Here is a 23,660-nt window from a genome sequence, read left to right as displayed (position 1 = left end):
CTCTGGAAGGCTGGTTTCCACCCTTCACCGTTAGTGTGAATGGCCTTGCAACGATTGTAGCGACACAATCGTTTGCAACTCGCAAGATACGACGTTTTTTTTTGTGATTTTTTCGAAAAATTTTCAGTAAACCCAAACAATTTTTTTTCTCAAAATTTGAAATGCCAACCCTGTAGTTGGCGGCTGTCAGAGTATTCTCATGATTTGCGAATCTTGCCTCCAAATATGACTACTCAATTCTTGGTAGTTTTTGAGATATGACTTTTTTGTGATTTTTTCAAAAAGTTTTCAGAAAAACAAACAGTTTTTTTTCTTCAAAAATTGAAATTTCCAACCCTTTAGTGGGGGCAGTCAGAGTACTCATAGGGGTTGCGAATCTTGCCTCCAAACATGGCTGCTCAAATTCTGGTAGTTTTCGAGATATGAGGATTTTTTAAATGATTTTTCGGATAACTTAGGTTTCGAAAAATTCTCAAAATTTAAATATCCCAACCCTGTAATTGGGTGCTGCCAGGGTACTCCCAGGAGTTGTAAATCTTGTCTGCAAATATGGGTACTCATATATTTCTTCTTTTGGAGACTTGATTTTTTCGAGATGTGGTTTCCAATGTGGTTGTGGTCCAATGTGAGCAGTTTTCAAAAATTCGAAGCACCGTAGGTGCGTTACATGCTAGTTAGGCTAATAGAAGTGACAGTTTAGTCAAAATACTAATTGGTCTGTAATTCGTGATGTCGCTGGTTGAACAAGATTCGTGCATTATGTATTATTAATTGTGATTTTACAGTACTGTGGTTTTAAAATACAGTCACCCTTTTGGCCATCTGATATATCACAGCATTTTACGTTATCACCGTCTTATATCATCGCATTCTACTTTCAAAATGTTAATTAATGGTTCATTTTTTTAAGATATAGAATGACAACAAGCGATATGACGCTTCCGAATAAAAGTAAGATTGAAAAATATTAAAAATATATTTTACGTTCGTAATTTGTTAAACTCTTTACCATTTAAAGCAGTATCATTTGAAGGCTTTTACCTGGTATTACTTTTTCAGTTCCGAGTGCTCTAACAAGATCTTATCAGAAAATATCAGAGCATTTCTCCTCCTCTCAAGAAAAGACTGAGTTCAGTCAGTCGATTTTACGTGTGTTTCATGAATTGGACTCACTGCATGTTCAGAACCTTTAGCCATGCTCAATAAAACTCACTAATTGAAGTTATTTTAGATTTATTTCAAATAGTAGTTTTGAAAAAGAACATATTAAAAAGAAAATATATCAAAAGAACTATTAAAAAAGAACATATAACAAGTTCAAGTAGCTTTATTTCTTGTTTTTGCTACAAATTTTTGACCTATAATAAATGCCCTTGATCACTGTTTTTTTTTTGCTAGAAAGAACGAATTTTTTGCTAGAAAGGCTTGAATTTTTGCATGCTCCTTTTGCTCCTATTAGATAGCGGTAGTAAGTGTTTGGTCGTCTACGAGCATGACTAGTATGCAGGAGTGGTGTAACAAAATAATAGAGCAAATGCAGGCAATAGTTGAGCCAAATCCCGCCTACAGGATGTCATCAACCTTCAAGAAGTTCGTTGCTAAAGTTAGTAGCAATACATGTTTTGGTAATTAGAGTGAATCAGGCAAGATACTTCGTTGAAATTTTTCCTCTTCATTTTTATTTTTTTGAAATAATATTTCAAAACTGATTTTCTAATCTATCTATTATATATTTAAATGCGGGCTTCACTATCTCGCCATGTTTAAGTTTTTTCAACGTATTACTTTTGCATGTTTAAGCTATATCGTATATTGCAATGGTTAAATTTTTTTTTTGATTTTCCAATTTGATTTTAGTGGTTATTTTACCGAGTTTACATTAAGCAGCCCAATATGGAATTAAGGGCTGCGAATTTGGCCTCCAATTTTGAATGCCCGAATCATTTTAGTTAACGAGATAAGACGATTTTTAAGATTCTTTCAAACATTTTCAGAAATTTCAAAAAACAAAATGATTTACCAAACTTGAACTTCCCAACCCTGTAGTTGGGTGCTATCGGAGTACTCTAAGGAGTTACAAATCTTGCCTCCAAATATGACTGTTCAAATCCTTGTAGTTTTCAAGATATGACGTTTTTTGTGAATTTTTCAAAAATTTTCAGAAACCTTAAATTATTATTATTCTTAAAAAAAAAGAAATTCCGAACCCTGTAGTTAGGTCCTGACAAAGTACTCTCAAGGATTGCGAATCTTGCCTCCAAGTATCACTGCTCAATTCTTTGTAGTTTTCGAGATGTGACGTTTTTTGTGATTTTTTTAAAATTTTCAGAAAGTTTAAATTAATTAGTTTTCAAAATTTGAATTTCCCAACTCTATAGTTCGGTGTTGTCAATGTACTCTAAAGAGTTGCAAATTTTGCAACATGGGACTGCTAAACGCGACTGCTCAAATGATTTACTTTCCGAGCTGTGACGTTTTTTGATTCTCTCAAAATTTCTCACAGAAATTCAAAAAACTTGAAACTACTATCTTGATGAAGATACAGCCTTATTGTCAGCGTACACCCAGGCGTTTCAAATCTTGCCTTTTAATATGAATGCTCAAATCCTTTTAGTTTTCGAGAAAAGACGTTTTTTTTTCTTTTTTTTTCGGGAAACTTTGGTTTAAAAAAACTGACAAAATTTTGGATTCCAAACCCTATAGTAGGGTGCTCTCAGGGACTCTCAGTGATTCCAAATCTGGCTTCCAAATTTCTGCAGAGGCCCTTTAAGTTTTCGAAATGACGCTTTTAAAATGGGAATTTAAAAAAAAATTTAAAAGTTCGAAATTACCAACCCTGTAATTGGGTGCAGTCAGAGTACACTAAAAGTTTGCAGATGTTGTTTCCAATTTATGCGGTTTTTCATGAGTTCTCAAAAAATTTCGAAGCACCGAAGGTGTGTTAAGCGCTAGTTCTTTATTATGGATTAGTAGACGTTATAATCTTATCAATTGAATAATATCAAATTATTTTTACAGAATTTTTTTGATGTACTCTTTAAAACGTCAATTTTTTTCTAACCTAATTTAGAAATATAAGCGCTTATTTGGTGGCAATTTTGCTGCATAAGATTGTTAATTTAAAAAAAAATCGTTTAGGAACGGTCGTCCGTGTTGTTGTTGTTGATTGTGGTTATGCCGATGGGAGCTCATAAAGGCATCTCTTCGCCAGCATCGTAGTTCCGTGTGGATATTGAGATAGGATGGCTAGTCCCACATCAGTTGTGCCAAAAATTTCTTGTCTTGCTGCTAATGTTCCGGGACATTCCAGTAACCAGTGTTCTAGCGTTTCCGGCGCTTCGTGACATTTCGGGCAGGTGGGGTCTTCGGCTGGTTTCATGAGGTGCCGATAGGCTGCTAACTTCAAGCTGTGGCCAGATCTCAAGCGCGCAATCATCGTAGCGTCTTTGCGGCTAAGAATAGTTTTTTCGTCTCGTGTTCTAGACAGGTTTGCATAGGTTGCAGCCGTCCGGGCATGTTGGGGGGAGGGTCTTTTGAAGGATCGTTTAATTGTACAAGTCGCACTTTTCAGAGTGATTGGTTTGGATTCGTCTGTGAGATTACATGCTTCGTTGGCTGCTCTGTCGGCCAGCTCATTACCTGGGATACCCATGTGGCCTGGAATCCATTGGATCTTGATCGGGCGCCTGAGGGAGTCCAAAGTGAGGCTGAGATCGGAAGTCTCAGGTCCGTCGCCTTCGAGAGCAGTGGCTAGGGACTGGCAGTCTGTGCAGATCATGATGACGATGTCGGGTTCGCAGTTGGAGTCTTCTATCCAGTTCAGCGCTGCTCCAAAAGCTTCTCTTTCTTCTTCAAAGGACCAGGTGATAGCCCTACCTTCGATGCTGGCGCTATGCAAAACTTTGTTGCTGACGATGCTGATCGCTTCGTCTTTCGCGTCGTCACTTCTATTCTTTCCTGCGAGGGTGGTGGAGACACTCCGTCTGTCGTAGCAGTTGCAAGGTGGTTCATTGATCTGTTGAAGAGGAAGCCTCTTCTGTAGGTCGGTGGGGAGTTGCTCTTCAAGTCTTTTGCTTTTCTCCCTCCAGCTGTCTCTGCGCAGTCTGTGGGAGGTGTTGCCTTCGAGAGCGACGTGCCGGGGGTGCTGTGGGGAAGCCTGTCAAAGGCGCGACCAGTCGTTTCGAAGTGGTCGTGTAGCTCTGGACACCGGATTCGAGGCGGAAGGCTTCCAAGGGGCAGGAGGCTGTCTGTCAAGTATTGCAGCGTAGGGCTTGGTTCTGGGCTCGATCAAGTCTCTCGAGCTGGGTGTTGGCCAGCCACGGCTGCCAGGCAGGAGCCGCTTAGTCTAGCACGCTACGCTGCGTCGCCAGAAAGAGCTTGCGAAGTGATTTCTTCTTCCAGCCCCACTGTGACCTGCTGAGGCAGGCGAGGATGCTGTTTCTCGTCTGGATCTTCGCTACCACTTTATCGACGCGAGACTGGAATGCAAGGGTTCTGCTCATATAGATCCCGAGAGTTTCGGGGCTGGGTCAAACTTGAGAGGGAGGCCGTTCATGGTGACTCTTGGTGTCCACTTCGCGTCGCCAAAGCCACTCGAGAAGAACGTCACAACGCTCTTGTCGCTCAGGATCATTTTCTTATCTCTGTACCACTCTTCAATAGTTCTGACCGCTCTTTGGATGCTGTCGCTCGCTTCTTACTTCTGATTGTTGCTAGCCCAGATGGTGAGGTCGTCTGCAAAAATGGAGTTTCTGACTTCGTCGGGGAGGTTGTCGGCAATGGTGTTGATATAGAACAGGAAAAGGTGGGGGAGGAAACGGCTCCTTGAGGCACGCCGTGGATGAGCCATCTCGTTCTGCTGAGGCTCCCGTTGAGAAGAACCTTGAACTGCCTGTTCCTCAGAAAAGCGTGGATCCAGCGCACAATCTTCAACGGAACTCCGCCGTCTACCAGGGACAGGAGCAGGTCTTCCTTCCACACGCGGTCGTACGCTCTAGACAGTTCGAGGAGCGCCATGACCGTCCTCTTTGGCTTGCGGTCTTGAAAGCCGTCACTAATGTCTTGGGTCATTCTGAGAAGTTGGTCTTCACAGCTTCTGTTCTTCCTAAAGCCTGTACAAACTGGTTAGGGCCCTATCAGCATTATACAAATACCCCGACATTAAATGAAGTCTTATATCAGCAGAAAACACATTGTTTTAATATGGGAGTTTTTTCTAACGTCCGTTTCTACCTGCGCTTATATAGCTGTAAATTATATGACTTGCATAAATTATCTTATGCATAGAATTGCGCTCCCGATGAGCTCGAAGTTCATCTTAATTCCTATGTGGCTTAATTCTTAATTTATGGCTTCATAATTTAAGGCTAGCTTTCTTGTTTTTTTGCGCTTTATTTTTGGCAGCCGTTGCTTTGTCAGCTTAAATATGGATACTGTTTCATGTACGCGGGCAAAAAATCAGATGACAGAAGCGGTCTTGTTCAACATCCCATGTCCTTCGTTGATATTTTGACTTTTTTGGAATAGTTTCGTGTTACTTATAGGCGTCTTTGAATAGTCTACTCGATGTTTTGGCATTTCAGTAGAAAACCTCGGCGTCGAAAAAAGGTCAGATGAACTTTGAACCCCAGAGTCGGTTCGTTTTTATGACTTGAGTATTTGTTATAGCTCTCACCTTCCAACCTCCCAATGTTCGGCTCACTTCGACGTCATACCAAACCGCGTTCATCACATTGACAAAAGTATCTCTAAGTTCGTTATGCCGTTTGTGGATGCTTCCGCCCTTAGCATAATATAGAGCATGCGCAATATTAAATGTTGCACTGCATGGTTAAATAATGTTTTGACCACTGTATCTATAGTAAATGCCATCTCTGAATGCGGAATCATAAGAGTCGCTGAACGTAGTTCAAAATCTTATGTTGGTCGTGATTTTTATCATTCTCTTTGTTAAAAGGAAGGCAAACTTCTCTATCGAACAGCAAAAGTGTAAAGGTCACGAAAAACTTGATCGACCTCTAGTTTCGAAAATAGAATTTAAGATATCCCAGCGAAATGAAAAAAAATTGCCTTTTGATTCAGTGTTTTCGAATGGGGTTAATTTTAAATTGTTCTAGGATTCTAAGAGCTTTAAGTCGATTTATTTTTTTCTTTGAAATTCGAAAGTTAGTATTTCTTCAAGTGTTACTTGCGTTAATTGAATTTTTGGCAACTGTCTGTTGGCTATGTTTTTGGTAGAAGTTAATTCTGCTAAGGGGTTAAGCCAAAGCCAATTAGTTGCTTCTTTTCTACATCGTGACTGTATTTAAGTTTCTACGATTTTTTTGAAAAAATTGTAACCTGAGCAGCTCTCACTGTATCCAGTTATCGTTATTTTTTTTAAAAATCATGGATAGGTTGGCATGATGGTAAATTATTCTAGCCTTTGCTGCATGTTCTAAGCATGTGAAATTCTTTTATATCTATTGTTAATTTTTTCATTGAGTCATGGCTTTCAATTTGCCTATCAAATTTGCTTCTTCGAAATTATGTGGTCTTCAAACTCAAATAAAGTTTGGCAATTTTTTTTTGGCTTTCTTCATTCTCAAAAAGTCTCATTTATGTGACGCAGGACACAGACGATAAGAATGTTCCGAAGTCCGAAGAGACCAATTTGGGGTTGTTGTTGGACCAGGGAGTGAGTCTGGTGGCACCCAGTGGAACCAACAGTGTGGCTGAAATGCAGAATTTCGCCAGCCTCGAACGTGCTCTGGGTCATGCACGCGAGCGATTCTCGCATGGTAAGGAAGAATATCTTCCCAATTGATGTCATAAAAGAAATTGGAAACGTTTTTTTTTTCAGGACAAGAGAGAATCATCTATATGGGTAAATTTTGGTAGTCATTTTTCTTTTGAGCTCGAAGAATTTTTTTGTTCAAAATTTTCAAGATTTCTGCAAAAGGCCTTAAGCTGGTTTACCAAAATTAAAATTCATTCGAGAGTGTTATTTGTCTTATCTGATCAATGCAGATCGAAAGTAGCTGGCGGGTCTACGTAGTCCATCAGTACACTTGCGAAGCTAGTTTATTAGTACGAACCTTCTTTTTTCCAACCTTATTCGCAAATGTTGGTGCGGCACTTTTATGGTTCGGCACACCAATAATGGTGGCAGGGGCGGATCTAAGATTTTCTCGAGGGGGGGGGGGAAACAGTCAAAAAAGCCGTTTTTGGGAACTTTTTGAAAAATGTTGACAAAAAAATCGCGTTTTTTTGGCGCGCGCTCCCCCTCAAAGTTAGTATATATTGGCGCCAAAGGCGCCTTTAGAAAAATTTTAGGGTCGGTCGGCCAAAAATGGATTTCTGAAAAAGTATCAAAGGGGGGACCCTTTGGGTCGGCAGGGGGTCGAATCCCTGAGGGGGGGGGGGGGGGCGTTCGCTTCCCCCCTCCTAAATCCGCCCCTGAATGGTTGTGCACCTCTGCAGCTTTTTGATAGCTTGTGCTTTGACATTCGAATAGTAATAAATTAAAACAATTGATACATTTTTAATTCATCAAATGAACCGAAAAAAGCTATTTGTTTCAAACAACATCACAATAAAAAACCTCCATTTCAAAATTTTTTTAACTGTATCTCGCAATTTTTTGAAATGCATAGTTTATACAGAATTTGGCTTTATGCTTTGCGGTTTGCTACATGCAAAGTTAGTGTTGATGCCTTCAGTTTGTAATATTCTAAATTATTAATTGCAAAATTTAGTGTAATTGTATTTGGTGCTGAATCGCATTGGCAATTTGTTAGCATATGTAGCTGCTTTACTTGTGACTAGTGTTTGTCGGTTGTTAAGCTTGAGTGGCTGAGGGGATAAATGAGAGGCTCAAATGAGAGGCTTGGCGCTTGAGAGGCTCAAAATCTCTTGATTACAGTTGGTCGCATATTCGAATCCTACACGTAGCCAAGTTTTTGCTAATTCGAGGCTTATTTCTACGTTCTCTTATTTAACTTGATAGATCTGCTTTTCAGTCGTGTTCTCGCAAGTGTTCGCGAAGCGCAGCTTCGCCTCTGTGTCTGATACGTGTTTTCGATACCTGGTGGTAATATGCTACGAGGCGATTACAGATATTTACATGACTTTTTTTTATCAGGTTCGCTTCAGCCGATCGTCGCTAAGATAGCGATCTTTATTCAGGGGTAGATACTTTTCTACTGGATACTAAATTTCGTCCAAGTGTTTTTCCACAGAAACGTTTTTTCACTGAAAAAAAATGTCTCTTTAAGGGAGAACTGAAAAGACAAATGCGTTAAAATATGAAATATTTTTATCTGTAAAAGCTAAACACCTTATTTTTTCAAAAACAGTTAGCTAACAAAGTTCGAAGCAGAAATGACTCGGAATGAACGCTGCTCGCCGCGTTGATAGTGATCAAGCCCACTTAGGTTTGTGAATTTCTATCTGTTTTCGGCAAATTGAGAATGCGGGTCACTGACACATCACTATTACTAATGAATGTTTCTAGCACTCTGCGTACCCTTAAAATCTGCTTGTTTCTTACCTTATAAACAACTAGTCTAGCTTTTGGAACCAATAAACTACTTCTGTCAGCAAAGATTGTATGAAACAAAGGTTTTTATTTGAAATCTTTACTATCAGATGCGTCTAGCTGAATGAGTGATGTTGTGTTTTGATGTTGTAGCGATCAAGTATGAGATCATAGTGGGTCTGCAGACAGTGGCTCTGCAGCTGGCGCAGTTGAAGGGCGTGAAGAAGGAGTTGGAAAACAGGAGGCTGGATGTGGACTATTACAAGGGAAGACTCAGGGCATCATCCACTGCTGTTGCCATTGAGAGCGCAAACAACTCTCTCGGTATCAGACATATTAAAGAACATTTGAATAGATTACGATTTTTCCCTTTTCGAGATGTAATTTCTTTTTCAATTCTTTTCAAATAAGTTCTACTCAAGTTCGAGGTAAACAAATCTCTTCAACGAAGAAAGCGGAAATGACGCGAAAAAAGCGACTTTAAGGTTCTAAAGTGGATTTTAATTTCAAGATTTACCAGCGAAAAAGAACAACTTTTAGGCTCGACTAAATTTTAGTTTGAAGATCTACCAGCGTAAAAAATTACCAATTGGTCCAGTTAAGCAATCGGGTACTAGACTTTTTTTCGTAAACAACTTTGTCCTCAGGTCTCACTTCTGGACTCCTTCACCTCTTCGTCCTCCTTACAAATCCTACTCCTCTCCTACTCTCGGTTGCAAATAATAAGCATAGTTGAGTATGTTATTTAAAATACCCGTCCTTTTCAAAATGTGCTTTACATGTTGGTTGTGATTTTTCCAACTCGGTCTGTTAAAATTTTATTATTTTTTACTGTGTCCTTTTTTCGGCTTATTAGGCAAGGGAAACATAATTTTATGCTCACCTCTGGATCTCACAAAATGCTAAAAATCTTAATAGAAATTATAGTTCAAGTTTTTCATGACAACAATTTTTTTCGGCTTGATAAGTTTGGGGCTATGTTATATTGGTTCATTGGCCCCTATTGCGCCTTTCGGTTGGCGAACAAAGTTTGTGTTTTGAGGGTGAGGGGGACTTAATAACTTTTTTTCAGTCCTGATTTTTTTTGTTTTTTTTTCGGCTTTGTTTTCTTTTTTTGCGGCTTAATAGGTTTCGGCCATTATTATATCGGCACATTGTTTCATTTGACGCGTGAATTTGTATGTTGATTTGAGGGTGTGGGGACTTGATTTTAAAAGAAATTTCGGCCTAAAGGATATCTACGGTATTTCCTGCTTTGTTACGGCTCGATAACTTTTCTTAGTGTCACATTCTACTGTCTTGGTTCATTTTTGTTTCAAAACTAGCCTTATCGATGGATTTAATTTTTTCGAACTTTCGATTTTTTTTGACTTAGCGGCTTTCTTGTTTTGTATCGCAAGTGGTGCGAAGCTCAGTTTTGCCTGTGTTACGCTTGCGATTAGCACTCGTTATCAAATCGGAAAATAGACTTTTTTCGTGGTAACAACTAGTTCAACAAATCAGTTGAACCCTTTACTGCTATGCTGCTGACTACTGCTAATTCACCTGCTGCTATGTTGCAGGGTGCTAGTTACTACTGTTACGTGCTATATATACAGCGCAAATTGTAAGTATAATTACGGAATTTCGGTGTTAATTTTCTGCTGATGATTTTTCGGCTTCGTGGTTGTGGACTTAGTTTCCTGGAGCTCTGTGGGTTTAGTTTCCAAGTTCTGTTGTCCACTTTGCATACAATGCTTTTATAGCTATCGTGGATCCCATGGGGGCTTTACAAGCAGTTGTGTACAAAATGAATTTTTGACCAAATTGTTTGGCTGAGTTTCTGTCGGCCTATTTACCGGTTTCGCTTAAAATTTCCGGTAGTACTTTTGAGATCGATAACACTCTGGCACCAATATTTGAATGCCCAGTCAATCGCACTTTGAAAATTTTTTGATTAATTTTAACATGAAATAAAAAACTTAATAGAAAATTCCAGTTCCTTCAATTGTAATTTCGTTCGAAATTCTGTTTGCTAAGTATTGAGCAGCACGGTTTTTTTCATCCTATAGTTGTTGTATCGCAAGTAATGCGGAGCTAAGCTTCGCCTCTATTTTAAAAAAAGTGTTCATCGTAAAGGTAGGGCGACAATTCGTAACAAGCGACAATTTGTAACAAGGTCTTGGCAAGTAGCATACGATTGCACTGCTGCGCTTACGTATGGCAAGAGAGGAATACTGCGCTTGAATCAGTGTTCCCCACATAATCCACTCTCACGATTTGTTGCTTGTTACAAATTTTAACTTGTTACGAATTCACGCCTGTTACGAATATTCGCCTCACGCATGTTGTTGTTGTTGTTGATGGAGCTCGTCATAAATGATATGAGGGACGTAAACGTCCTGTTCGGCCAATAAACATTAAAACTTTATCCGGATTTGTTTGCAAAACTGAGATAATGGGGTTTGAGCCCAAAGTTGACATTCTTTCTTCATTCCATTTATCGCATTTCAGGATGAAATGCTCTGTGTCTTCATCTTCTTCACTGTCACACTGACGGCACTGCGGAGATTCAATACGACCAAAGAGATGCTCAGTTTTAGCTAGGTTACTACATCGATTCACCCGGAGCCTATGCAACAAAACTTCCTCTTCTCTTGAACGGTTAGTTGAATGCTCCAAAGCCATGCCATTGCAAATTCGTCTGTGTAAGTGATCTTCATCCACTTTTTGCCGGTAATCTTCTAGTGTCACTTCTTCTCTATTCGTCAGAATAAACTCTTTCGTACTGAGATTTTCTGGTTTATCTTGGATCATCTTTCTAGCGGTAACTCTCCAGTCCGGACGAAATTTGCTATCCCCTCTTGCTTTCAGTCTCTGAGGCGGGCCGTCATCTGTCAAAAGATGCAGATGATGATCTATCGGGAACCGGAGGAACTTACTGTACAAAATGGCTGCCTTTTCGTCGCTGTATTGCTTCAACGAAGAAAGCCTTGCCTCAGCGCGAGTAGCGACGGCATTGGAACTTGCTGGCGTGCCACAAATAATTCTTGCTGCTCTGTTGTTGCATGCCTCCAGTTTATTCCAATTCGAGTCCGAGAGAAAAGAACCCCAAACTTCACTGGCGTAAAGTGCTCCTGGCTTTACATAGGCATTATACAATCTTCTAAGGTCAGTGGATGTCAGACCCCAGTTCTTTCCTGACAAACTAGAAAGCAGTTGTGTCCTTTTCCTCATCTTCTTCACCATGATGTTTGTGTGTTCGGAAAACGTCAACTGTGTATCAATGTTGACACCCAGAATCTTGATATGCTTGTTGAAAGGAACTTGTGTGTTCTCCAGAAGAAGAGCTGGCTGTGCTTTGCCTGCCGTCTCTCTCGGGTCCAGGCTGATCACTAACCCCTCAGTCTTCGACGGTTCAATGAGCATATAATGATCACTCGCCCAAGAACTGACGCTTTCCAGAGCTGGTTGCATTCTAGCTGCTGCTGAATCAGGAGAAACATCCTCATTATAAAGCGAGTAATCATCCGCAAATTGGGCACTTTTCGTGTCTGGAGCATTCTGAGAAATCCTTGTAGGCAAACTTGCCGTGGCAAGACAAAAAAGCAAAGGGGACAGAGGTGAGCCTTGGGGAACTCCCTGCTGAAACACCTTATACTTGGAAAGACAACTGTTCCATCTGACACACGCTCTTCTGTCGCTAAGAAACGACTTGATCTACCGCAGGCAAGTAGGATGAAGGCCAGCTTTCGCTAAGTCTCTAAGAAGACCACCACGCCACACCCTATCAAACGCTCCTTTGAAGTCAACTGCCGTGATCACTGTTCGCTTCTTCATCTGTAGGTTGTCGAATGCCTTTTGGCTGAGATTGGCAAGAACATCTGTTGTGGATCGTTTGGCACGAAATCCTGACTGACAATCTGGAATCATGTGAGTACTCTCGGCCCAATGACGAACGCGGGATTCCATCATAGACTCCAGAACTTTGGCAATACACGGCAACAGAGAAACGGGCCTATAACTCTTTATCTGAGAAGGCGGTTTACCATTCTTCAAAATTGGCACAATGACTGCACGTTTCCAGCAATCTAGAACTTTTCCTAGACGTAAGCTCTCATTGAAGACACGAAGCAGAAACGAGATGCAATTCTCTGGCAAGTGCTTGATCATCTGGGGAACAACTCCATCTGGGCCGGCAGCTCCATTCTTCATCTTCTGTAAAGCTCTTGCTAACTCGTCTTCGGTGAAACTGTCACCCAGCTCACCTTCCGAAGTTTCTTTCAGACTTTCTCTAGTCGCTAGGTAAGCTTCCTTGGAGTCCTCTCTAGTGATCTGGACCTTGCTGGCTGCGGCATACGTTTTCACTGCAAGTTCCGCTTTCGACTTGTCAGTGACAGCGGTCTTGTCCCCTGCACACACTGGATTGTCTGGCAATCCCAGTTTCTTCCTGCCATCCATACTTTGAAGCGTGCGCCAGACCTTGGTACTAGGAGTCGCTGGAGACAACGTGTCAACAAACTCCCGCCAACTACGTCGTTTTTCTTCTCTGATGGTATCAGCAAACATCTTCTTCGCGTTCTTGTACATTTCCACATTTTCTTCGCAAGGGCTCCTCCTCAAGAAACTGAAAGCATCCTTCATAGACCTCTTCGCGCTCTCACAGAGACTAGACCACCAAGGTTTCCTGTTGCCACCAACCTTAGTGAAGGGAGTTGACTCCTTAGCTGCCTTCTGCATCGTCTCGATCAGGACCTTGTAATTCTTCTCCAGTGACATATCTTCATTCCACTCAGACAAACTCCTGTGACACACACTGCTGTACTTTTCGCCTCACGCATCATAAAATATCTTAAATAGCTTCAATAAAATGCAGTTTTTCTTCGAAAGAGTTATAAAAATCATATTTTTTCCCTAAGTTAGTTGAAAATTTTCCAACTGTTTGTTTGCAATCTTTTGGCTGGAAGTTGCTATTAATTTTATATGAAACTTCCATCGATCTAAATAAGAGTTTTTCTGTAAAGTTCTGCGAAAAAATTTCTCATTTATGTATTTGCCCATTTTCCGTGCAACATGTTCACGGTGAGGCACGTCATGCCTTGAATGAAATCCAATGTGAATTTTAGATGAGGCAACTGATGCTCTGACTGTGGCGATGGAGGACTTCGAACGACAAGCCAAGTCCAAACTGCCGGTGATGCAGGCGGAAATTAGCAACATGACTCACGAGTTCATGAAGCTGCAGCAGAAGTACTTCACAGAGTCACAGACCGCTCTAACCAAAATGGAGGAAAACAACAACAGTCGGGATGACATCGCCGAAAGCCGAAGTGGAAAAACGAATGGAGGTTAGGGCAACCAAATCATTACTCAAAATGTGAATAATTCTCTTTTTAGCTCTTAATTGAGACTAATAGTTCATTCGAGTGGTGTTGTTCTGAGCAACGGTATCACTTTTTTGTCAAACAGCCTGAATTTTTTTTGTAATAGCGCTTTTGGTATACGAGCAAGAAGACATTTCACAGGCTTACGAAGATCAAGAAGTTTGATAAATATATGCCTCTTCGAAACAATAGCTAACTTAGACATGGATAGCGGATAGCCAGTAACTGTGCAAGTAGCCCAGAATTTTCCGACCATAGTCTTTAAAAAACTACAAAAAAGTTTTTTTCAAATTGTACTTTTTTGCGTGGTGCGATAAAAGGATCTGACGTGAAACTATAATTTAGTCTTATTTTACAGTCATAGTTATCGCTCGACCCATTACGATAATTTTTTGTGGTACCTGATTTTCGTTGAAAACAAAAAGATTATACAATCTTGCTCGTTCGCTTTATTCGCTCGAATTTAGACGAAAAATCAAAAATTTCTAACCGGTTTTTCTCGACACTGGGAAAACTTTTTCGAAAGTTATAATGTCGTTCGAATCACGACTGAAAGGGATTTAATAGCTGATTTTGCCACGAAAATAAAAAAGAAAAATAAACTAAAGCACACCCAAATACAAAGTTCCTACCCATTTTTCAAATGGTCGGAACAAAATCTGGAATAAGGAATAACTGAATGCATGGTCAATATGAGGACATTTGGTCGCCTTAATTTTTTTCATAGTGAACAAGATCGAAGAGGAGAGTGCAGTAGCATCTACATCTTCCTTCAGTATCTAATGAAACAGTCATCATCATCAGCGTCAGTATTGAACTTAGTGCCATTAGTTGATCAATGCAAATGGTGCCTTAAGACTCAATTGTTCGTTAGAATTTTAATTTCGTTATTTGAGTTAATTTTGTACTGCTTTTGTTTTGATTGCCTAAGCTGTCTCTCAGTGGTTGTCTTCACGACTGATTGAGAGTAATGAACGTAGTGAAGACTCTTTTTTAGGTCTTGGTGATTTTTTCGGTTTTTTTCCAGGAAAAAGCCTTAATGCTCTAATAACTACAGATGTGTATTCATACATATTAATGCATTTATGTATTCACTTAGGTATATTTGCACTTTTTGTGTTCAATTGAAATTCATCTGCTGAAAGTTACGTAAATAGCGCTCTCCAAATTCAAACGTGGAAATGGTGCGATAAAATGTGAACAATTTTTAGTTTCGAAAGTGGGATTTAATTTTTAGATTTCCAGCGGAGTACTAAGTTTACCTTTTGATCCAGTTTTCTCAAGTTGGGTTACTGTTATCAAAAAAGCGCCAATCATAATTTGTTCTAGAAATTCAAAGAGCTTAAAGGGCATCTATTTTTTTTTAAGTTAGATTTTTTCAACAAAGTCAGTGTTTTTTTTTCTGTTTGATGCATCACATGTTTCGCGAAGCGTAGGTGCGATTCTGTATATACGCGTGCATGCACATCAAACCAGGCAGACAAGAATTTTTTGGTAAATCGTATCTATAATTAAGCTTGTATGGTTATTGATTTGAAATGCTAAAAACCAGACATTATTCATAATGAAATGAATAATGGGGAAAAACAAAGTTCTGCAACCTTGTCAATATCTCAAAAACCTGTAGGTTTTGGATGGAATTTTTCGGAACTAGATATGGCTACATCTGATCAAACTTCTTTTATAAAAGCAGGGTTTTTGTGATATGTATATATTTTTTTAAAATTTGGATTCTAGAGTTTAAGAGACTAGATTGTCAAATTATCAGACTATATTCTGGATGGAAAATTTGGAGGGTATTTTTGTCGGAATGGAATCGCAACTCACAAAGTGTCAGTCTACTATGTACCTTTCAGATTAGTTTTGAGATGCGAAACCGCGCCTTTTCCAGGATTCTATCGAGAAAGGCATCTAACATAACCATGTTGCCCGAAACACATCGTATGTTGAAAGAAACGCTGGTAGCTTTCACAAACGAACAACTCATTCCAAATGCACGAACATTTGATAAATTCAGCCTGTTTCCCCGTGATCAAATCGAACAACTGGGCAAAATGGGAATATTGTCTTTGAACATGCCATCATCATTAGGAGGTGCTGCGTTCGACTACTTAGCGTACGCATTAGCAGTTGAAGAAATTAGCCGAGGATGTGCTTCAACGGGCGTAATTGTAAGCGTCAACAATTCTTTGTATCTAGGGCCTATTTTGAAGTTCGGAAATGATGCACAGAAAAAGGAATGGATTGAACCTTTTTGCGACGGAACTAGACTTGGATGTTTTGCGTTGAGTGAACCAGGAAATGGAAGTGACGCGGGCGCTGCGTCATGCACCGCCAAAGAAGAGTCAGATTGTTATGTGCTAAATGGAACTAAAGCCTGGATCACAAATGGCTTAGAAGCAGAGGCTACTATTGTTTTCGCCACAACAGATAAACATGCCAAACATAAAGGCATCAGTGCGTTTTTGGTGCCCAAACCATATGAAGGTCTAAGTTTGGGTAAAAAAGAAGATAAACTGGGAATCAGGGCTTCTTCTACGTGTAATATCATCCTAGAAAACTGCAGAATTCCAAAAGAAAATTTACTGGGAAAACCAGGCGAGGGTTTTAAAATTGCGATGGCAACTTTGGACTCAGGCAGAATCGGAATAGCTTCGCAAGCTCTCGGAATTGCTCAGGCTTCAATTGATTGTGCAGTTGATTACGCCATGCAGCGAAAGAGCTTCGGCAGCCCAATCAGCAATCTACAGTCAATTCAAATTAAACTTGCAGACATGGAAACTAGGTTACAGAGTGCGAGATTGTTAACGTGGCATGCGGCTCAATTGCAAAGTGCAGGAGAAAAATTCACTAAAGAGGCTGCAATGGCTAAATTGGCAGCATCAGAAGCGGCTACTTTTTGTGCTCATCAGGCGATCCAGGTGCTCGGTGGCATGGGATTTGTGACGGACATGCCGGCCGAGAGACATTACAGAGATGCGAGAATCACTGAAATATACGAAGGCACTAGTGAGATACAAAAGCTAGTTATTGCTGGCAATCTAATTAAAGAATATTAGTCGAAATTAGTAATCACAGAAAACTATTTAATCGTAATCAAATGTTTCTGAGTTATTTTCTTTTAGGTTAGTCAGGATTCTTGAGTCAGTTTTTTAAATTGGTAAGATTTTTTGACTCATGTTGAATCATGTTTTCAAGCAATTAAAGCAGGGTTACCTTGCGGCTATGTCATGGAAGTGCCATGGTTGAAAGTTGTCGTTTTCGTGAAGAAATTTAGTATCGTTTAAGTTCAAAGAAGTATCGATGAAAGAATTTATGGCTATTTCGTAGTGTTCATTTTGAAAGTGTTCTTTTATTGCAGTATGTGCATTAGATAAATAACCAGCTATTAAAAATAACGAATGCTAAGGATATTAACACAGACTCTTATATTAAAAGTACCACTTTAGCTTCAAGGTATCTTGGATCTGTAGCGTAAAGATAGGGAAGGAGACCCGGCAACAAAATAAGAGGATTCGAGCCTGTGCAGGGTGGTCGGATGTTTTTAATAAACTTTTTCCTATAGTAGTTAAAATGCGTGCGCTCTATAAATTGAGGCGTGTTACTTGGTAAATTTCTTTTTTAAATTGACTGCTAATGCTTCATAATTGGCTTCCGTCACTTAGCAATTATGTAGACTCATAATTGGCGCGCGTATTTTAAGAAATTATGAAGACTCAAAGTTTCACTCGTTCATTTTTTCTCTGTAGCGTTTATGGTCATTATTTTGCTTGTGTATGCGAAGTGCAAGTTCGCCTCTACATAAACTAAGTTTGTCCAAACAGCGAAAAATTCAAATATGTTCAAGTGTCAATGACTTTTCGAAGACACGCATTTAGGCGCTTTGGTTCTTTTCTTCGATTTTTTGTCAATTGTGAGAGCTTTTGTATTTGTAATCGAGATTAATACTTTTTCCTATACAATTGTTCGTTCAAATTTATCAGAAATTGTTAATGCTGTTTTTACCTTTTAGCTAAGTAAGGGTGTTGCAACCGGTTACTTTACTTTATTTTACCCGTAAATGATTTTGCTCCCTCGATTTTGCTTGTAGAAATGGTACACATGTTTGAATTTACTCCACAATAAACTAAATTCAATTAACCATCTGGCGTAGAAGTTAAGTAACTAAAGACGACAAAGGCTATAGTTTGAACCCGGCCGGAACCATTTTTTTCGAGCTAGAATATTGTTGCCTTTTCGGATTATCGTCCGTCTGTTTTTTTTGTCGGCTGAGTTGCCGTAGCCCATTATTTTGAAAGTTCAGCTCCCTTGCAATTTATTGAATGGAGTTTCTAAGTCCCCATTGGCAGATGTTGGAAATATTTTTAGTTCATCGCAGGTTGTAAATATATTTTTTTTCAAATAATTTTTTTTTGAAAATTTCGTGGTTATCGTCCTAATTTCCATCGGCTAATTTTAGGCTTTTTAAATTGCAATTTTCATTAATTGGTACACTTAAGTAGCCGAACTTCCAAAGAATTTGTCAAAAGTTTAAATTGTCTTTACTATAATTGAAAGTTGTTTTGTAATTTAAAAAATTCTGATTTTCAATTCTTTTTTCATCATTCAATTTTTTCGGATTTTGATATATGGGCTTGATTACCTTAAATTGCGCTGTTTCGAAGCGGAGTTATTTTGTAATTCGTTTGATAAAAACAAGTGTTTTGGAAATCTATGGGAAGTAATTTTTAGAAGCTTAACATTTGGTCATTTTTCTCAGGAAACTTAGTTTTTCTCAAAAACTACTTCACCAATTTTAAAAAGTTTTACTAATGGAAGGACCGCCTACTCCCCTGTGTGACCCTATATGCAAGCGGCTATGGCTATTTTTTTAAACAAAAACTGATGGTCCTCGGATAAGTCAAATATTGCATTTTCGACCGTTTTTGAAATTTTTGAAAATCATCTCTTGCAAACCAGGCGAATGTGATATCAAGGTTTTAATAAATTCAACAGGTTCATGAATCTCCTCTGCATTAGCCTCTATGCTCATTTTTTTCCAAAAAAGTTATGGCCTTTGAAAAATTCAAATCTTTCATTTTGTGAATTTTTTTTTAATTAACTTTTTGACATTTCTCGAAAACTAACGTCCCAAAAGTTCTCTTCCTCGGACAAGTCAATTTTTTGGCCGTTTTTTGATTTTTTTTTTCGATAATTGCTCCCCCATGTATGATGTTTTAGGTTCAAACGAAAAAAATTTTTGTGTGAAGCTCCCCATGCTCCAGCGGCTACGCCCAAATTTTCTCCCACAAAAAGTAGTGGTCCTCGGAAAAGTCAAATATTTGACTTTTTAACCGTTTTTTGAAACTTTTTGTCTATCCTCAAGAACAACGTGGCCGAATCTGGTATCAAGGTTTTAATCGAGGCAGCATGTTGTGAAAAGTTTTCATGCATTAGCTGCTATGCTTTAAAAATTGTACGAAAAATGTTATGTCTTCGAGAAAAATCCAAATTCTCAAAAAATTTTCAGTACTATTTTAAAGAAACAACTGATGTTTTGGGTGAAGCGCAAATTTTGAAATCACTTTTTTCGTGCCGCATCAGTTTGAGTGCAAACGTTACTTATCGGACCGAATTTGAATTTCAAGGTTGTCTGAAAAAACGAAATTGCATGCAAAATTTTTCAAAATGGTACGGTTGCTCGTTTTAATTAATTCTGTCTGTCCGAACTTTTGTGCAACTCTCAATAACAAGTTTATCGGACAACGTCTTAATTTTTTGAAAGAGTTCTGACCTTGAGACAGTGAAATGGGCGTTCAAGCTGCAATCGAACTTTAGAAACTGCATTGAACTGTTGAAACAGCAATGCAAAATAATTGCGCTCTTTCGGAGGAGAATTTCATTTTTGCTAAATTTCAAGAGCACGATTAAAAAACTTTCTCATTCAACAACTTTTTGCCATATTGTTTTTCAGAGAAAAAGAACACAAATTGCCGTCAAAAAGGCAAACGCGAAATTCCAGAGAAGAGTTTCAATTTAGTTTAAATTTGAAAGTCGGAAATATTTCAGGAATTTAATACGTTGTACCGATAATTTTTTAAAAGCTATATTTCATTGCCCTTTCATGGTCTCAAGGTCAAAATTATTTTCAAAAGTCATCCAGTATTTTGTTGAAAATAAAATTTCAATGCTTCAGCTAGCAAGGTAAAAGACATTTATTAAGAGTAATGAACGTTGTGAAGACTCTTATATAGGTCTTCCTTTTTTGTTTTTTTTTTCAGGAAAAAATATTAATGCACTTAGGTATAATGCACTTTTTGAGTTCAATTGAATTTCATCTGCTGAAAGTGACGTAAATAGCAATCTCCAAACATGAACGTGGAAATGGCGCGCAAAAAGTGAACGATTTCTAGTTTCGAAAGTGGAATATATTTGTAAGATTTCCCAGGGAATAAAAACTTTACCTATTGATCCAGTTTTCTCACTTTGAGTTCATGTTATCAAAAAAGTGCTTATCATAAATTGTTCTATAAATGCAAAGAGCTTAAAGGGCATCTATTTTTTATTTGAAATTTGAAAGTTGAGATTTTTCAAGAAAGTCAGTGTTTTTTTTTGTTTACTTGCGTTCATTACTCTTTTCCAATCTTCGATTGGCTATGTTTTTATGTCGCATTTTCTTTTTCATTCAATGTAAATGGTACATTTCAGTTCTGAAAATGTTTGGCGAACTAAGAAGGGCAGCATTATTTAGTTGCAGAATTTGCTTGAGGCGACAAATTTCGAAGGATCACTTCTATTCGCCTCAAATGGCTGTTTCAAAAACTCAAGATGCCATAATTTTCTATCACCCAGATCAGAATCTTAAGTACAAACATACGAGGCCATTTCCGTCTGAGGGAATTTCGGTATTGATTTTGAAACCAACGAACGAGTCCACTGTTCTCTCAATGAAAAGCGAAGAGATTGAACTACTTGATTCAAAGCCACCCAGTGTGTTTAAAATAGCGAAAAAGTTCAAGCTCATGCCCAGAAATGTGCACAGAGCACGATATAGAATCAAGAGAAAACTTCCTGGTTTTATTGACGAGGATGAAAGACCTCTGATGTGAAAACTGCCTCTTAAGTGAATTCTTGTTGGTTCAAATGAGAATTGAATATTCGTGTAAATTCAAGCTTTATTATGTTCCGAAACCTCAACGAATAGGAAGGAACTATGGCCAAGGATTTAATAAGTTCAACAGGTTTATGAATCTCCCCTGCATTAGCGGCTATGATCATTTTTTCAACAATAAATTGTGGCCTTCGAAAAAGTCAAGTATTTGTTTTTTTGAAAGTTTTCTTTTATAAACTTTTGACTTTTTTTTCGAAAACTAACGTCCCAAAAGTTCCTCTTCCTCGGACAAGTCAACTTTTTAGCCGTTTTTTGATTTTTTTTTTCGAAAATTGCCCTCCCATATTTGATATTTTAGGTTCAAACGAAAGAAATTTTTGTGTGAAGCTCCCCATGCTCAAGCGGCTACGCCCAAATTTTCTCCCACAAAAAGTTATAGTCCTCGGAAAAGTCAAATATTTGATTTTTTAACTGTTTTTTGAAACTTGTCTCTCCTCAAGAACTATGTGGCCGAATCTGGTATCCAGATTCTAATCGAGGCAGCACGTTGTGAGAAGCTTTCATGCATTAGCTGCTATGCTTTAAAAATTGTACGAAAAATGTTATGTCTTCGAGAAAAATTAGCTGCGGTTTTGAATTTTGAAATTAACTGTTTCATTCCGCATCAGTACATCATATTCAAAGTTTATCAAACAAGTGACTAAAGGTTTAGCTGGCCACTAGTACTTTGTGCGTTTAAGGAGGTAAAAACTTCGAGTTTCAAAATCTTGCTACTTCAAACTTTTTATGACGGCATTTTTGGCTCTTTTCCAGTTCCCCCCTTTTCAAAATACCGAGCTTTATGTTTGTTTTGCGTGTTATTACGGCTAAATGCATGATTTTACGCTGTAAAGTATGAAGAAGAAATCTGTTCTGAATTGTCGATTTGTTCACCACGCCAAATTGCATTGCATTGTGGCAACGTTAAATAGACTTTTCAAAATTGAATTTGAAAGGGGGGGAACTGGAAAAGAGCCGCATTTTTATTATGGGCTCTACGGTGTTCAAGCCATTTTTTGGCCTTACTTTTCGCTGGGTAAGTGTTTCTCAATGTTTTTCGAGATTGTTTTTGAATATTGTCGGAGACAAAGATATGAATTTCGACTTTTTCAAGTAATTTTTCAATTTTACTCAATTTTGTATTTTTTTACGATTAATTGTCTTGTATAGCAATGTTTTTGATTAATCGCAGGTGCTGCGAGGCTCCACTTTGCTTCTATGCTTAAATTTAAATGTCAGATCAAACGAGACAGAATAATCTTAAATTCGACAATTTCATCAAAATTGAAAATAATTGTTTCGAAATTTAAGTTGAATTTTTTTGAACTTTGTTTTTGGTAAGATTGTCGGAGCAGTTTTGTTGGTTTTTTGACAGAAGTAAATGTGTGTTAAATATCGATTTATGTTTTTTTTTCAAGTGAACTCGCATAAATTAGTCCTTAACAACTTATTTGCCTAGTTGTAATTTTCTTACCTTTTAAAAGTCCTGTTTGCACTTTTTGCTTGTTATTTCGAAGTGCCTCTTTGCTTCTGTGTAGTAGATCTTTTTACCAGTAAGTCAGTGACAATTTTTGAATGTGAAGCAGTGACTTTCTTAAAACTTGATTGATATCGATTATTGTTTCGACTGAGTTTTATCTGCTGAAATTACAAGAGCATTTTTTCTGTTTTAAATATTTTAAAAGTAAGAATAGCACCTGATGTCTGTTATCCTGGATAAATGAATATTTGTTGAGTCAGATTATAAAAGTTTTCTGCACAGCAATCTATCGCAATTTCCCGAAATGTATAATTTTTTTGGGTGTAAACCTGGTGCAAATCAAATCAAACTATTCAATCTAAATCAATTGTTTTCGCCTGCTATTTTATCGGCTAAATTAGACACACTTGTTTTGCAATCTGAAGATGTATTTGAAATGATGAAAGTGAAAGTAATCGTTTCGATTGGTAATTTAAATTGATTTCTGTAATTGTAGTAAGAGTTTTGGATCAAGTGAATCAAATTGGAGCAATAATGCATGCATGCTTTACGGTTTGAATTGGCTATGACAGATTTCGTCCCATGACAGATCTTGTCCCTGTAAATTTCAGCAGATTTTGTCCCATTTTAAAGCGTACACAGATTTTGTCCCACAAATTTGGGTATGGGATGATAGGATGTTGGATATGGGACGAAATCTCTTAACTAAATAAAAAGAATGAAATCTGTAGTAGGACGAAATCTGTGCGGATCTTTGAAATTGCAATTTAGGGGGGAGATATTTCACATGGGCCAGAATTTTGATTGGGTTATCTTGGCTACAATTTTTTGTTCTTTGAGATCTCAAAGTCTCTGAACTGATACTCGTCACTACTTAATTGTCGGGACCAGTCTGCAACACAAATCGACGTCTTCATAAAGCGCACCCCCATTTTACTATTCATTGTCTTGTATAGCATTGTTTTTGATTTATCGCAGGTGCTGCGAGGCTCGGCTTTGCCTGTGTGCTTAAATTTAAGTGTCAAAAGATTGTCGGAGTAGTTTTGTTGGTTTTTTCACAGAAGTAAACGTGTGTTAAATATCGAGTTATTTTTTTTAATGAACAACTTATTTGCCTATTAGTAATTTTCTTACCTTTTAAAAGACCTGTTTGCGCTTTTTTGCTTGTTA

General features: G+C 38.3%; 2 protein-coding genes across 2 annotated transcripts; both read left to right on the top strand.

Moving 5' to 3' along the window:
* The first annotated feature begins 886 nt into the window (after window positions 1-886).
* Window positions 887-14,793, top strand: LOC134852164 (hydatid disease diagnostic antigen P-29-like). The gene is made up of 7 exons (XM_063868474.1): window positions 887-951; window positions 1,060-1,178; window positions 1,508-1,603; window positions 6,611-6,779; window positions 8,672-8,842; window positions 13,624-13,845; window positions 14,609-14,793. The coding sequence occupies exons 1-7, from the start codon at window positions 918-920 to the stop codon at window positions 14,662-14,664; spliced, it is 867 nt and encodes a 288-aa protein (XP_063724544.1). The 5' UTR covers window positions 887-917; the 3' UTR covers window positions 14,665-14,793.
* A 948-nt stretch (window positions 14,794-15,741) lies between these two features.
* Window positions 15,742-16,995, top strand: LOC134851628 (short-chain specific acyl-CoA dehydrogenase, mitochondrial-like). Its single transcript, XM_063867797.1, has one exon. It carries the CDS (start codon window positions 15,750-15,752, stop codon window positions 16,938-16,940), a length of 1,191 nt encoding a protein of 396 aa, XP_063723867.1. The 5' UTR covers window positions 15,742-15,749; the 3' UTR covers window positions 16,941-16,995.
* The last annotated feature ends 6,665 nt before the right edge of the window (window positions 16,996-23,660 follow it).

This window comes from Symsagittifera roscoffensis, chromosome 7 (assembly GCF_963678635.1).
Source record: "Symsagittifera roscoffensis chromosome 7, txSymRosc1.1, whole genome shotgun sequence".
NCBI lineage: Eukaryota > Metazoa > Xenacoelomorpha > Acoela > Convolutidae > Symsagittifera > Symsagittifera roscoffensis.
The sequence above is the reverse complement of the archived record's forward strand: the minus strand, read 5'-3'. Positions and strand labels throughout refer to the sequence as shown.

Bases quoted from the DNA above. Each gene is read 5' to 3' on its own strand.
- LOC134852164 (XM_063868474.1), top strand. From the start codon at position 918: ATGACAACAAGCGATATGACGCTTCCGAATAAAA. The intron at 952-1,059 runs GTAAGATTGAAA...TTACTTTTTCAG, and splicing joins TATGACGCTTCCGAATAAAA to TTCCGAGTGCTCTAACAAGA. The intron at 13,846-14,608 runs GTTAGGGCAACC...TTTTTTTCATAG, and splicing joins AAGTGGAAAAACGAATGGAG to TGAACAAGATCGAAGAGGAG.
- LOC134851628 (XM_063867797.1), top strand. From the start codon at position 15,750: ATGCGAAACCGCGCCTTTTCCAGGATTCTATCGAGAAAGGCATCTAAC.